This window comes from Crinia signifera, chromosome 3, assembly GCF_055691185.1.
Source record: "Crinia signifera chromosome 3, ASM5569118v1, whole genome shotgun sequence".
Classification (NCBI taxonomy): Eukaryota; Metazoa; Chordata; class Amphibia; order Anura; family Myobatrachidae; genus Crinia; species Crinia signifera.
The window spans coordinates 308,524,559-308,540,615 of NC_139219.1; the positions used below are offsets into that span (position 1 = coordinate 308,524,559).

The 16,057-nt window shown below is 48.5% G+C and overlaps 1 protein-coding gene across 2 annotated transcripts in view; it reads right to left on the minus strand.

Moving 5' to 3' along the window:
* WDR35 (WD repeat domain 35) overlaps positions 1 to 15,286 on the minus strand; it is a 72,227-nt gene extending 56,941 nt beyond the window's left edge. For both annotated transcript variants that reach the window (XM_083178591.1, XM_083178590.1), the window contains exons 1-4: positions 15,128 to 15,286; positions 6,537 to 6,654; positions 5,278 to 5,349; positions 5,035 to 5,127 (exon numbers count right to left, since the gene is read on the minus strand). In XM_083178591.1, coding sequence (XP_083034717.1) covers positions 5,035 to 5,127; positions 5,278 to 5,349; positions 6,537 to 6,654; positions 15,128 to 15,151 — 307 coding nt within the window. In that variant the 5' untranslated portion in view covers positions 15,152 to 15,286. The remainder of the gene's footprint in view (positions 1 to 5,034; positions 5,128 to 5,277; positions 5,350 to 6,536; positions 6,655 to 15,127) is intronic.
* Between the last annotated feature and the right edge of the window lie 771 nt (positions 15,287 to 16,057).

Sequence of the window (16,057 nt, forward strand, 5' to 3'; positions counted from 1 at the left end):
ATGTTTGTGACTTGCTTCCCCCCAGGGGATGCGGTACCCAGCAGTCGCTTCTGCTGCTGGGACTCCGGAGGTCTTTCTTTGTATTTACTACTATACGTTCTATGTGGGATGCTGGGACGTCGGGGTTGGTCCACCTTATTCACTCAATGTTTGCTTTTTTCCAGTATAATGGTTGTGGTGGCCCTGCTCCCGGCCCCCCGGATTCTCCCATTCCCCCTGCTTACCCCTTGTCTCCCCCTCGTGTTTTTTCCCCTTGTCAGAGTTATATGTGTCACGAAGATTGTTAATCTCATTTGGAGGCACTGTATTTTATTGCTTGTTATTGTTGAGAAGAAGGAAATTTACCAATCACCACTGTTCCATGGAATGCTATGGCTGAACTAAAGATAGTAACCTTGAATGTGGGTGGCTTCCATGTCCCTTCTAAACGGAAAAAAACCCTGCTATATCTCCGCAAACTGCAGGCGGAGATAGTGTTTCTGCAGGAGACACACCTAACCCCTCAGGAGACTCTAAAATTAAACACCATGGGATGGGCGCTGCTGGCGGCGTCTCCCTATAATTCAAAATCTAGAGGGGTCGCTATCTTAACCAATAAAAACTCCCCAACGCAAATTCATAATACCATCACTGACCCAGAGGGTAGATGGGTACTCGTGGACGCCACCATACATTCAACAAGAGTCACAATGTGTAATGTATATGCCCCTAATGTATTTTCCAAAGTATTTTTTAGGAACCTGGTTACACTGCTGACGCCTTATTTAGACACCACAATCGTATTAGCAGGAGACTTCAACGTCGTGGCCTCCAATGTACTAGATAGGGACTCTGTGATCAGCTCTAGACGACCACCCCCCAGGCATGGTATCCAGTACCTGATGTCCAGCCTACATCTTACTGATGTTTGGAGAGCCCTCAACCCAGTGGAGCGTGAGTTCACATGCCTGTCTGCAGCCCACGGTACACTATCCCGCATAGATTATATTTTGCTCTCAACGCAGGCTTTTCCCCGGGTCCAGGATGCGGGGATTGAGACAATTACTGTGTCCGATCATGCCGCATGCTGGACCTCCCTGCGCTCCACTCAGGATAGAGGCTCCTATATAAACTGGAGGTTTCCTAGTCACTTAGCCAACTCAACCAAATTTAGATCCCTGCTTGAGTCCACTTGGATGGATTACAAGCATAACAATGTAACCGCATCAACTGACTCACCCCTCATGTATTGGCAAGCGTCTAAACCAGTGTTGCGGGGCACAATAATCTCCTATACCTCCCATCTCCGTAAGGAAAGAACTACACACTACTTGGAAGCACAGACCGCATTGACGGTGGCCTATCAGAACTACAAAACCTCACCTACTACCCCAAACAAATTAGCGTTCACCCAAGCCAAAACTATTTTTGATGCCCTTCTGACTAAACTCGAAAACAGATTGTCCTTCCAAACCCAAAGTAAATGCCATAGATTTGGTGGTAAATCTAACAGACTAATGTCCAACCTCCTGCAAGGCCAACACCCCCCCACCACGATCACCTCCCTGAGAGATGATGCTGGTACTCTCCTCCATAGAGGACGAGACATATCGGCCATACTCCATAGGTCTTATTCTAAACTATATGCCACTGCGCCCGTAGATCAGGATCGCAAAACCACCTTCTGGGCCACGACTAAACTTCCCACCTTGGATGCCGAACGTGCTACTTCACTAATGGCCGAAATCACTGAAGAGGAGGTGACTGGGGCAATTGGCCACCTCAAACCAGGAAAGGCACCAGGCCCTGATGGTTTGACGGGTGAATACTATAAATTACTAGCCCCCAAACTGGTCACCCCACTAACAACTATGTTTAACTCCCTCCTCAAAGGTACCCCCCAGCCCCCCTATTTTAACTCTGCACTCCTTAAGCTTATCCTGAAACCGGGCCGAGATCCTACCCAGCCCTCATCCTATCGGCCTATATCACTCCTAAATACTGACTACAAAATTTACACTAAAATTCTTGCTGACAGACTTAAACTACTTCTCCCGGCAATTGTCCATAAAGATCAAACAGGCTTCATATGGGGCAGACACTCTGTTTTGAATGTCAGAAAACTCCTCACAGTTATGCAATGGCATCACTCATTAAGAACCCCCCCACCACAGGCGATTCTCTCCCTAGACGCCGAAAAGGCCTTTGACATGGTCTCCTGGGACCATCTCATCACCACACTCAGAAACTTCCAAATCCCAGAACCCTTTATTACTGCAATCATGAACCTCTACTCACAGTCTACCTCCCAAATCCTGGCCAACAGTTATCTGTCCCCCCCCTTTAGCCTTCTACGAGGCACACGCCAGGGCTGTCCTCTCTCCCCGTTACTTTTCGCCCTAGCACTAGAACCCTTAGCCGTAAAGCTGAGAGCCACCCCTTCGGTCTCGGGGATTAAAATAAGAGACAAAGAGGTCAAGCTGAGTATGTTTGCGGATGACATGCTCCTCTTCCTGTCAAACCCCCCCGAATCAGTCCCAGAGGCCATGACACTCATAGATCATTTTGGATCTTTTTCAGGGTTCAGGGTTAACTATGAAAAATCTCGTATCCTTCCCCTGGCCTGGCCCTCATCATACTCTGACTCTTTCCCTACGCTACGACAATTCGCTATCTGTACCTCACCAATGAAATACCTGGGCATTATGATTCCCCTACACCTTGACTCACTATACAACGTTAATTTTAAGCCTGTAATACAGACCATCTCGAAATTATTGGAAAGATGGCAGACTCTCCCTCTGTCCCTCTATGGACGTGTCACTGTGATAAAAAGTGTGATTTTTCCTAAACTATCCTACCTCCTACAAATGCTACCCCTAGCTCTCACTAAATTGGATCTCTCCCGCTATAACTCAGTGGTCACCAAATTTATTTGGTCAGGAAAAAAACCAAGAATGCCCCTGGCCAGACTTTTTCTCCCCAAGGCAGAGGGAGGCTTTAGCTTACCCCAAGCCCAAAACTTCTCACAAGCTGCCCTTTTCCGATATGCTACAGATTGGCTCCTAAACAGATCTCTATACACTAACGAAAGCCTAGAACCCGCCTTTTTCCATCCATATGCCCCGTCGGCCTTACTTCATACCCCACGCAATAAACTTCCCAAGGATATAAGGGATAATCTCCTCTTCAGGGAAACCTATAAAATGTGGATTACTATCCACAAACGTTTCAATAGAAATCCAACTAATACTCCCCATGCTACCTTCTGGGGCAACCCAACTTTTAGCCCGGGACTAGATAACCCCCTGTTTTTGGAGTGGCGTCAGAAGGGCATCTCAGCTATCTGCAATGTCTTTGATCCAGGAGGAACGATTCTTTCTTTCACAGATCTTGCGGATAAATTCCAACTACCTCGGTCCCAATTCTTCATGTACCTACAAGCACGTCACTATGCTCAATCTTTACCTCCTCCTTTTGCCTCCACAATCACCTCAGACCCTATCCTAACATTGCTAGCCCCACATAATATTTTGGGATACAGGATTAGAAACCTATACCAGTCCTTGATAATGCTCCCAAGGGAAAAACTCCTACAAGCATTGGACTCCAAATGGCAAATTGATATCCCTTCCCTCCCTCCGACCCAATCATTGCTAAAGAAACTACCTACTACTCTCAAGCACCTACAATCTGCTTCCCTTCAGGAGACCCACCTAAAATTCCTCAATAGAGCCTATATATCACAGCAACAGAGGAGCCACTTTGTTCCTGGAGATCTGGGCCTGTGCCCAAAATGCAAAATAACCGGCGCCACTTTTTTCCATAATTTTTGGGAATGTGGTAAGATCAGGACTTTTTGGAGGAAGGTGATGGGTTTCCTGAATGCCTTATTTTCCTTGCAGCTCACATATGATCCCCTCCCCATACTTTTCCTCAATTTCAAGAATTGGAACCTTGGACCCCAAAAAAAAAAGCTACTCTCACTCCTCACCTTGATATTGGTCCAGGCTAAAAAATTAATTTTGACCCATTGGATCCATAAGTCGACTCCGTCACTCATGGAGTTGAAAAACTCACTTATTAAAATAATGTTTTATGAACGACAGGCATCACTCTGTGATATAGAAAAGGGTGTAATACGCTTCTATGCTAAGTGGGACTTCTACATTCAGTCACTTGATCCCACACTACAGGCATCCATTCAAAAAATCTTCGAAAACACCAATTGGTTTATGCTACGCCAGATTACGTAGAATTAATATATTACTGTAGGTATCTCCCAGTGAGTGCTGTATTGTCCCCCCGTCTGTCATTTACCCCCCCCCCTCCCACCTTCCCCCCTTTTTCCTTTTGATGCTATTCTTTCATTTTTTACTTTCCAAATATGTTTGTTATTGGTTTTACTATATCGCTACAGTGGGAGTCAGAAAACGACAGACTCTGCTGTGACCTAAGATCTTGAAGTGGGCTATTATACCAGACTTAGATATAATTCTCACTACTCATTCTTCCCCCTTTACTCCATCTGTAATCGGTCCCGATACCTCACAACTGGTGGGAACAGCATACCCCTGAGTCCCCTTTTTCACTTAGGACCTGTGGGCTCAGGTTAAGAGAAACTGTCTCTGACGAATATTATTTCATTTTTACCACCTTCTCTGATGGCATTGATTAGTAGCTATACTTAAATCCTATGTTGATATATACCTGTGATGTTTCAAACTGTGAAATGTATGATGGTCCAGATTAGGATTATGTTTAATAACTACAATTGACTCCTCTCTGTGCGATAATGTACTCTTTATTTGTTATGTCTGTTACATTATTGAAAAATGTTCAAATAAAATGTCTTTAAAAAAAAAAAAAAAAAAAGAATCATTATTTCCTTGCCAATGTCTTGTCTATATGTTCTATTCGTTTTTGCAACTCATTTGATAAATAAAAGTCAATTTTCATATGAAAAACAAAATTGTCTGGGTGATCTCAAACTTTTGAATGGTAGTGTATGATACAAGAGAAAAAGGCTTTACGAGAAAGTGCGCCAAAGATTACCCTTGTACAGCATCCAGACAATGATGAGGCCATTCTGATCACTGGTGGTCAGTTTCTGAAAGTGTTCATTCCAAGTAACAACTTGTACAGAACCTGAAGGAGAAAATGAAGCCAATCTTTTAAGGTTAAAATGACCGGAGAACAGACTGTATTGTACAATCAGTTCCATTTACAAAGTAAACCATTCCACTGTCCCAATATAGTGTATGAACGTCACCATGTACATAGTAATTGAGATCTTACCACTGTGTCCTTCAAGGGTCTGATTCATAGAAAGATTACTGGGGGCAGCAAGTCCCTTTAACTTGGCGTCATCTGGAACAGAGATCATATTTTCAGTACAGTGATTCCGATGAAGTTCTGAATGGTATGAGAACAATTTTTTTATATCTCCCTTACAGCCCCCATACATTTAAGCCCCCTTTTCCCAATAACCTGACCAGACCAGCAGCACAAATCAGATTCACCAATTGACAGCCACCAATGATTGGTGATCTTCGTTTTGAAAATCCACAATGTACTGATCACGACTATTTTCGTCAGAATCAGGGAATTGAGACTTTAAAACTTGATTTTTCTGTTTCCGATTGCCCGAACCGGATACCAGGGGATCGTGAAATATGTCGCTAATTTATGGGGGCTTATATGAGGTGTGGCTATTAAGTAACAAGACTGCTGCTATCATTTATGTTTAATAATATTAGGTACATTTTAACTTTGGTCCCCTTCTGTATACTCCCCTTATGCATCCGTATACTGGTGGAATAGAAGAAGGACCTTTTAAATAAAAGGCTAACCACGCCTCACCTCTATGAGGTGAAGTATCGCCAGTGACCACGCGACAGACCAAATTACTCCTTTGTGTGCTAAAAGATGGCATAACAGAAAGAGAAAGCCATTTTTGCAGGGACACTGATCTGTCTCAAACTGGCTGGATATGGAGAGAGGGAGCTGTGAAGACAGATATTGGAGGTAGGGGCATATATGGACTGGGAGTAGGGGGGGAGAGTTTGGGGGCTAAAAACTGTCACAGCTCAAAGGGAAGGTAAAAACTGTCACAGCTCAAAGTGAAAGTACATTGCAGAAGCTGTTATTTTGACAGGCTTTCAACTAGTCTGACATAAGAGAAGAGTTGTCAACACCTTCAGCTCCTCGGGAGCCTGATCCGTGCTATCTGGTGGGAAAGAACGTGCAGAACCTCAACCAGGAAACTATAAACAGCGCTTAGGATAATATTGACCCTTCAAGAGAATAAACCTCTACTGCTGGATTTCCTGTCCCCGGTGATGATCATCACACACTGGCCTGAATGGTTCTCCTTTCCCCAAGTTCTGGGAGACACTGCTCAGCCTTGTTGTAGGATCCCGACTTATTTTCAGCAAATATCCCTATGCAGACAGGTATCTGCTCTCTGAGAAATGATACTTAGCACATAGAACGCAGTCTAAAAATAAACCCAAACATTCATTAGGGAAAGGCCAGAAAGTGCTGCCTCTATTTACCTGTTTGCATTTCCAATTTTAAGACTTTCAGCAATCCCGATTCCCCGCCGCATGCTATGTAACCTTGGTCTTTGTTCCACGATATACATTTTAATCGGATATTGTTGGGAATGGCGATCTGAAAAGATACAGGAGGGGTCAGAGATGAAATCCTCTGGTCGGACATAACATTAAGTTTGAAAAACATAGACCAATTGCGGGAATATCGCCACTGTGGGCTGCCCAGTATCAGGCCCTTTATACTGATCACACATTAAAATAATCACACAAACGTACAGGTTTTCTTATGGCAGGTGGCTACAGTGGCGTAACTATAGTCCCGCAGCCCCCGCGGTGGTGGGGAGGCGCTAGGCAGGTGTGGGCGCCTGGGGGGTCTGCGGGACTATAGTTACCACCTGGTCCCGGCTCCCGACTCCTGCCCTCCCCATCCTTACCCCATTGCCGCTGCCTCTAACCCGACACGCAGATCTGTGTCGGGTGACGGGCGGTCCCCGGCTCCGGCTGCAGTGCTAATATAATAAGAGACACTCGGAAAATGGCTGCCCCCATAATGCTGTATGGTAGCAGCCTTTTTCCGAGTGTCTGTTATTATATTAGCACTGCAGCCGGAGCCGGGGACCGCCCGTCACCCGACACAGATCTGCATGTCGGGTTAGAGGCAGAAGCGCCGGCGGCAATGGGGACGGGTAAGGAGGGGGTTAATATTTTTTGGGGGGGGGGGTCCGAAATGTCCGGCGGGGGGGGGGGGCAAAAAAAGTAGTTACGCCTCTGGGTGGCTATAAGGATCTATAGCCACAGTCTGCTCAGCAGAACAGGCAGGAACTCTTCTTTACTGTAACATCTCATGGGATGTCAACATCCCGGCATATTCTTCCGATAAGTATGAGGGAGAGGGTTGTTTCGGCTAAGGTGCCCATACACTGAGGCGACTTGGCCCGATTTCGGCCGATTGCGACTAATCGGCCTGATAAATCAGACCAAATCGTCTCTCCCTGACATGCAGTCGGGTCCGATGCGCGGTCCCGTGCGCATCGGACACGACCAGGTGGTCGGACCGGCTGGCCGCCCGACCACCTGTTCTGGGACCTCCCTCCTGGCAGCGAGGTGGGCGGGAAGCAGGGACGCATGTGATCCATCACAACAGATCACATATGTCCCTGCCGCCGGGAAGGTCTTGCAGGGTATCGGGTGTCCGAACACTGCTGCTGCTGGAGGGCAGAGCTTGGGTTATGCTGCAGGGGAGGTGAAGGTTGGGGACAAGTTGTGGGAGGGGTTGGGTTAGGCTGCAGGAGAGGTAAGGGGGTGTTAGGGCTATGCTGCTGAGGAGGGGGAAGTTAGGGTTAGGCCTCAGGTGAGAGGGACTAGGGTTAGGCTGCTGGAAGGCAGAGTTAGGGTTATGCTGTGGGGAGGGGAAGGTTAGGGATAGGTCGCAGTAGGGGAGGGTTAGGCTGCCAGAGAGGGGATGTTAGGGCTAAGCTGCTGAGGAGCGGGAAGTTAGGGTTAGGATGCGGAGGGGAGGTTCGGGTTAGGCTGTGGAGGGGGAGGTTAGGGTTAAGTTTCAGGTGAGAGGGACTAGGGTTAGGCTGCTGGAAGGCAGAGTTAGGGTTATGCTGTGGGGAGGGGAAGGTTAGGGATAGGTTGCGGTAGGGTAGGGTTAGGCTGCCGGGGAGGGGATGTTAGGGCTAAGCTGCTGGGGAGGAGTAAGTTAGGGTTAGGATGCGAAGGGGAGGTTATGGTGAGGCTGTTGAGGGGGAGGTTACGGTCAGTACAAAATAGACCAAGAGTTCTAGTATATTTCGAAATGTTCTTCTTAGTCATACAGTCAGGGCCGGCGGCGCCACCACTAGGCAGGTTTAGGCATTTTGCCGGCCACTGGAGGGCGGTAGTGAGCTGCAGCCGGCCAGCAGCAGCAGCAGGAAAGCTACAGTCACAGGCCGGAGCCCGCCCGTGTTAAACTTGCTGCCTCAGCCTGACAGTCCCCATCCCTGGCTGCCGGTCATCAGCCCCCGCCAGCTAGTCATCCGCAATCCGCTGCCCCCCTTGTGCGCTGGACTCCAGGACACACAGCAATCCCCCCCCCCCCCCCCCCCAGAGGGGAGAGGTGGTGTGGAGTGGGGGAGTGGGCGGTGGGGGGGATTGCCTGGGGCCCTGCATACAGTCATGTATTTTAATATTTGTTATTGGCTTGCACCAATGCGATGACGCTGCTGCTGCTGCTGCATCTTCTTGGCTGCAGAACTTTCTTTGGAGGTTTAAAATACAGTGTGCAATGACATACAGCTATATGATTTATACATGCCATATAGATGTATACATTTATTCCATGATAAACACAATGGGCCAGATGTATCCAGCTTCAAAAAGTGATAAAATGGACAGTGATAAACAACCAGCACCTACCTGTCATTTTTTTAAACCGAGCCTGTGACATGACGATTAGGAGCTGATTGGCTGGCCGTCTATCACTCTCCGTTTTATCACTTTTTGAAGCTGGATGCACTTTTAGGGTAGTATGCAATGCCAGGGGCGAGCGGTGACATCAAGCATGGCTGCCTGCTCGCTGTCACCACTCGCTCCGGTCAGTAGTCAACCGACACCCCCCTCCCCCCCCATACACCAATGGAGTGAGAGGGACTCGGCGTATGCGGCTGCAGAAGCAGCGAGACCTGCGGCTAAATTTAGAGGGCTCCCTGCATTAGCCATCTATTTACCTGTTTGCATTTCCAATATTAAGACTTTCAGCAATCCCGATTCCCCGCCGCATGGAGCTGCTCTACTAGCGCAAACACGCTTCCCTCTCTCACAAATAGCACTAAGGGGGGTAATTCAGAGCTCATTGCATGGCTGCAAATTTCTATGGTGGCCGTAGTACGCATGCGCAAGGCCGTCCTGAGATGAAAGCCCGCTACTTTTTTGATCCACAGGCGTACGCAAGGTGATTGAAAGGTAAAGGTAAAAGTAACCGGCCATTTCACAGGAGTGCCAAGATAAATGCTGGGAGTGTCCGTGAAAATGCAGAAGTAGCCGAGCGCTGTGCGAGGTCGGCAACAGGCCGGATATGCCTGCTTTCATTACAGCCGCCAAGTACAACTCTGGCTACTCGGAGCCTGCGATGACTTTGGCTCGGTGTAAAAATCAGTTGATGATGAGCGGCTTACAAATCGTTTTGAACATATTCGCAGATCTGGGGAATGGTATTTTTGCGGTAGGGAATGAAGATTGCAAGCTCCACTGGGGCAGGGACTGATGCGAATGTTCGAATATTCTCTAAGAAACGGGTAATAAATAAATAAATGCACTGCAGCGCTTCTGGTGGATGCCAGAGGTGTCAGGCTTGGGGCGACTTAGATATTTAATTTATTTTGGACCCAAAAATATACAAAGCAAATATAACAGACGGGATACTGAGCTGTGGCGTCTTTACATGTGTACGCGTGTAACCAATTTTATCAAACAGCAGAGTGGGGAAATGTATGCAACTATGGGGTAGATGCACTGTATGAAGCATTAAAACGGATGGAGAGGGTATGGGTAAAAACTGGACCCGGACAAGACCCCGGAATGCCGGACCGGACATCAAACTCTGCATTCCGGAGCTTGTAGTGTCCAGTCCGGGGGGTGGCCTATCCGGGGGTGTCCTGTCTGGGGGGGCTGCCTGTGACAGCTGTCACCAGGGTCATGGGGAAGGGGAGATTACAGTCTCCCTGTACGGTCCAGACATGTAGCAAAAACCGGAACTGTCCGGAGCACAAGGGGAGGCTGTAATCTTCCCCATGGTGAAAACTATCACAGGCATCCCCCCTGGACAAGACACCCCCCAGACAAGACACCCGCCTGGACCAGACACCATACCTCCCAACAAGACCCTCTCCAGGAGGGACACAAACGCTGTTTCTGGACTTCCCTCTTAATGTGTGATTGCCATCACCTGTTTTAGTAAGGTTCATGTGTAAGAAAGGTGTTTCTACACAGGTGATAGCAATCATAAATTAAGAGGGAAGTCCAGAAACAGAGCATCATACCTCCCAACTTTCAGTTGGTCCGAGGAGGGCCACTTGCGCGCGCCCGAAATTAGGGGGCGGGAGGGACGCGGGAAAATCCCCGAAAACCGGGACGTTCCCGCGGTTATCGAGACGGTTGGGAGGTATGGAGCATTGTGTCCCTCCTGGAGAGGGTCATGTTGGGAGGTATGCAGACACTACAAGCTCCGGAATGGAGAGTTTGATGTCCGGTCCAGTTTTTACTTCTCCGGATGGAGAAGTGAGCCAGTGGAGAAGATGCTCATGGCTGCTACGTATATTATAGAATGCACTTGATAAATGTTATATCAAAGAAAAATACATGGAAAAATACACTCCATATTATTAATCAATAATAGAGGTTCTTGGTATATTTATTGGCCAAGAAATATTTGCCCACCAACCAGCTTCACGGTGACCTCATTTCTGGTGGGTCCCTAATACTAAGTTTGAATCTGGGGCGCGGAACGCCAAAAAGAATGGGGTACTTGTTTCCTAGCACGGTGCTCATCGAATCGCAGACCATAAGGCATACGATGCGATGTTACGCAATGGCAGCCAATGTTATACAATTTTAAATTGTATATCATCACATTGTATGCCATTGTAAAATGGTATGCGATTTTAAATTGTATAAGCACCCTAATGGATGTTTTCAATGTTAAATGTGCCCCCTATAAGATAATTAACCGTAATAGGTGCTTAGTATGTTAAAAGCACCCCCAACGGCACCCCCACTATCAACGCCAACCCGAAGCGTGGCGAGCGCAGCGAGCCCGCGTCCTCCGACCTTTTCATACCCCCACTATCCACATTGGCGTGGAGTAGACTCTATATAGTGTGGTGAGCGCAGCGAGCCACCGAGCTCGAAGCGTGGCGAGCCCCACGAGGGGACGCGGAATACATGTAAAGTAATACGCGTCCGCTCGCCACGCTTCGGGCTCAGTGGCTCGCTGCGCTCGCCACACTATATAAAATCAACTCCACGCCGACGTGGATAGTGGGGGTATGAAAAGGTTTGAGGACGCATACTGCTGCGCTCGCCACGCTTCAGGTTGGCGTTGATAGTGGGGGTGCATTTAACATTGTAAGCCCCCATTAGGGTGCTTATACAATTTTAAATCGCATCGGGTGTATGGCATGCGATGCGATGATATGTCGTACGACTTAGTATCGTGGGCGCCGTGCTAGGAAACAAGTACCAAGGTTGGCATAGGCCAGTCATTCCAGGGCAGCACACAAGTGAAAAACTAAGCTAATACCCCTTTCCCACTGCAGGCTTTACACGTGTAAATGCCGTTTTTTTAGCCTTTTTAAACGGCTAGAGCTGCAGTGGGAAAGCTCCAGGTTGCTTTACACGGGTAACAAATACCGGTTTTTGTTACCCGTGTAAAAAGCAGTGTTTTTAACGTGTAATAGCCGTTTTTTCGGCAGTGGGAAAGGGGTAGCCCTTTACCCGTTAAAAAAAAAACCGGCATGGGGTCCCCCCCCACTGCCGAAACCAGCACCAGGCTGAAGGAGCCGGGGCTGGTAATAAAAAATCAGGAAACCCGACAAATAGGGGTTCCCTGATTTTTTACAACCAGCCCCAGGCTCCAGGTCCGGGGCTGGTTCCCAAAATACGGGGGACAAAATGACTAGGGGTCCCCCGTATTTTAAGAACCAGCCCCAGGCACAACCAGCCAGCAGGGTAATGCCACAGCCGGGGGACACTTATGATATAAGTTCCCGCGGCCAAAGCATTAACCCTACCGACCAGTCAGCCTGGCCAGGGGCCCTGGGGGAGTGGGGACCCCCCCAATAAAGGGGTCCCCCCCCTCCAGGACTTACCTGACCAGGCTGAAGCCTGGTGCTGTCCCCGGTGACCCTGGAGCGGTGGTCACCGGGCTGATGGTATTGTGTAAAAAATAGAATAAAAACCATTGTCTTTTACTGGTGAACTATGAGTCCCAGCAAGCCTCCCCCGCAAGCTGGGACTTGGAGAACCACAAGTCCCAGCCTGCGGGGCATTAAAGGGCCCGCTGGGTCTTGTAGTTCCACAGTAAAAGAAAGAGTTAAATAAACACACTGACACACGTGAAAAATAAAAGTTTAATACATACATAACACATACATACTGATACTTACCTATCTTGAGCCCGTAGGTAGCCCTGGTCCTGATGTCCTGGTCCGTGTCGGCGTCTGTATCCAGTCGGCATCCCTGTCAGCGACGGCGTCGGCGGTCCGGAGTCCGAAGAAATCCATTTGGGAAGCTGTGGAAGGAAATCCTACTCACCTGTCCCAGCGCGACGTAGTCCAGGTAAGGTCTTTGCAAAAAAAACAAACCGACACCCGAACCAAGCGGACAGCTGAGAGACGCACGGTGTGTTTACATCGTGCGGCTCCGCCCCCGAATGCCGCTATTGGCCGCCTTGCGGCCTAGCGGCCAATCAGGAGCCGCTAGGCCGCAAGGCGGCCAATAGCGGCATTCGGGAGGCGGAGCCGCACGATGTAAACAAACACACGTGCGTCTCCGTCAGTCCGGTCTGGTTCGGGTGTCGGTTTGTTTTTTTTGCAAAGACCTTACCTGGACTACGTCGCGCTGGGACAGGTGAGTAGGATTTCCTTCCACAGCTTCCCAAATGGATTTCTTCGGACTCCGGACCGCCGACGCCGTCGCCGACAGGGATGCCGACTGGATACAGACGCCGACACGGACCAGGACATCAGGACCAGGGCTACCTACGGGCTCAAGATAGGTAAGTATCAGTATGTATGTGTTATGTATGTATTAAACTTTTATTTTTCACGTGTGTCAGTGTGTTTATTTAACTCTTTCTTTTACTGTGGAACTACAAGACCCAGCGGGCCCTTTAATGCCCCGCAGGCTGGGACTTGTGGTTCTCCAAGTCCCAGCTTGCGGGGGAGGCTTGCTGGGACTCATAGTTCACCAGTAAAAGACAATGGTTTTTATTCTATTTTTTACACAATACCATCAGCCCGGTGACCACCGCTCCAGGGTCACCGGGGACAGCACCAGGCTTCAGCCTGGTCAGGTAAGTCCTGGAGGGGGGGGACCCCTTTATTGGGGGGGTCCCCACTCCCCCAGGGCCCCTGGCCAGGCTGACTGGTCGGTAGGGTTAATGCTTTGGCCGCGGGAACTTATATCATGTGTCCCCCGGCTGTGGCATTACCCTGCTGGCTGGTTGTGCCTGGGGCTGGTTCTTAAAATACGGGGGACCCCTAGTCATTTTGTCCCCCGTATTTTGGGAACCAGCCCCGGACCTGGAGCCTGGGGCTGGTTGTAAAAAATCAGGGAACCCCTATTTGTCGGGTTTCCTGATTTTTTATGACCAGCCCCGGCTCTTTCAGCCTGGTGCTGGTTACGGCAGTGGGGGGGACCCCACGCCGTTTTTTTTTTTAAATTCTCCCCCCCCCCCCCCTATCTTTACACTGCTTAAACGGGTTTTTAAACGGGTAAGTGTGAATGTGACAAAAACAGCTTTTAAACGGTAATTTACCGTTTAAAAGCTGCAGTGGGAAAGAGTCTTTATGGCTCTTACCCGTTTAAAGACCCGTTTAAAAAAAACGGGTCTTTACCCGTGTAGGCAGTGGGAAAGCAGCATAAAAGTGTATTAAGAAAGAAGCAGGAGCTAGAGGTTAAAAAGTGAAGTGCTAGAAAGTATAATATATTAGTGGAAAATAAATAGTGCTAAATAAATGTTATGCTGTGTACACACGAGGGTGATTTTGTGCAAAATCGCAGGAAATATGGTCGCTGAGCGACCATATTGCCCTCAATGGGAGTGTGCACCGGCGATATATCGCCGGGTGCGCGCTCCCGTTTTTGCCCCTGTGGTGATCGCTGGTCGCAGGAACATGCTCCTGCGACCAGCTGATTACCACTGCCGGGCTCCCCCCGGCAGTTTCTTTTTCATCAGCGACCATCTCTGGTCGCTGATGTAAAGTAGAAACTGAGCAATATATTGCTCAGCCATATATTGCTCAGCCATATATCTCCCCCGTGTGTACACAGCATGAGGGTGTGCCACCTGGAAAGCAACTCAGCCACACCAACCCAAGGGGAGCCACCAGGGGCTGGCTGGCAACTTTTAGCCTAGGGGGCAAGTACAGAGTACTGGCCCGAAAAGGGGGTGTGGTCATTCAAAAGGGGGCGTGCCATTAATGCGCATTAAACATAATGGCACACACCGTAATACCCACTACATATGCCACACCGTAATGTCCCCCCCGTCCCCCCCATCCCCCATCCCCATAAATGTTACATGAAAGCTGATTTTATCAGGGCTTCTTATATCTCCCCCAATGTTGCACATATCTGAGCAATTCTGAATCGGCCAGTTCTCTGCGGCGTCGATAATTACAGTCCACCTAAAATGCTTTATGTCGCTCCAGCTGCTGTCCAACAAAGCATGCTGGGACTTGTAGTTGCAGAAAATAGAGGGTCAGGCAGGGAGTCCTAAACCCACTGATGTCACATTAATACAGTTACATATGCAGCACAAGCATCACAGCTAGCACAGGACTGGCGCATATAACACCCAGGCAGGGAGTCAGCAGCTCTCTACTCACCTTCTTGCTCAGGTAAATGAACATGCTGGCTGCGTCTGCGGCCAGGAAGGGTCCCTAAAATCACAATGGAGGATTATTCCAACGTAACTAAGCGTTATGCCGTTTCCAGGCAACCCGGATAGCTGTCCGTACATTGTGACGCCATTTCCACAATAGAGATCGCGTGTTCCTCCAACAGACACTAGAGACACAAAAAGTGTCTCCAGCACAGCAGAGTCGAGGAATAGGCGAACACATGCCGTCGGCCATTTTTCTGGATACCGCATTCAGCATAATCCTATGCAAATTATCTTCGGCAAAATGAATCCTGACAGGAGACCTAAACTGGAAAAAAAGTATACTAAAGTGTAACTTTGTAAAAGTTTCATAAATGTATACTTTTAGGGCAAATTACATTTTCATACCTCCTAACATGACCCCCTCCATGAGGGACACAATGCTCTGTTCCTGGACTTTCCTCCTAATGTATAATTACCATCACCTGTGGTGAAACACTTTTCTTAGGTAAACCTGTTCAACACAGGTGATGGCAATTATACATTTTAAGGAAAGTCCAGAAGTAGAGTAGTTTGTCCCTCCTGGAGGGGGTCATGTTGGGAGGTATGCATTTTGTACTCTAACATTCCAATTGTATCACTGACTGGACCCAGAGCACAGATTAGCGCATTAAAATGTTAACTTTCTTGAATCACAGCATCCTAGAATATCAGCCTTTTGTTTACCATCAGCACCCTTACACTTACAATAAAAGTTTTTTATTGATCATTTTGAAAAAATGAAGTAAATTGTGCCTACCTCACACATACCTCCCAACAGTCCCGATTTCAGCGGGACAGTCCCGATTATCAGGGCCTGTCCCGCTGTCCCTCCCACGGCCGGCAGAGTCCCGCGGTGAGGGGGGGCTGCTTGGAGTCCCCCCTGTCGGCTGCT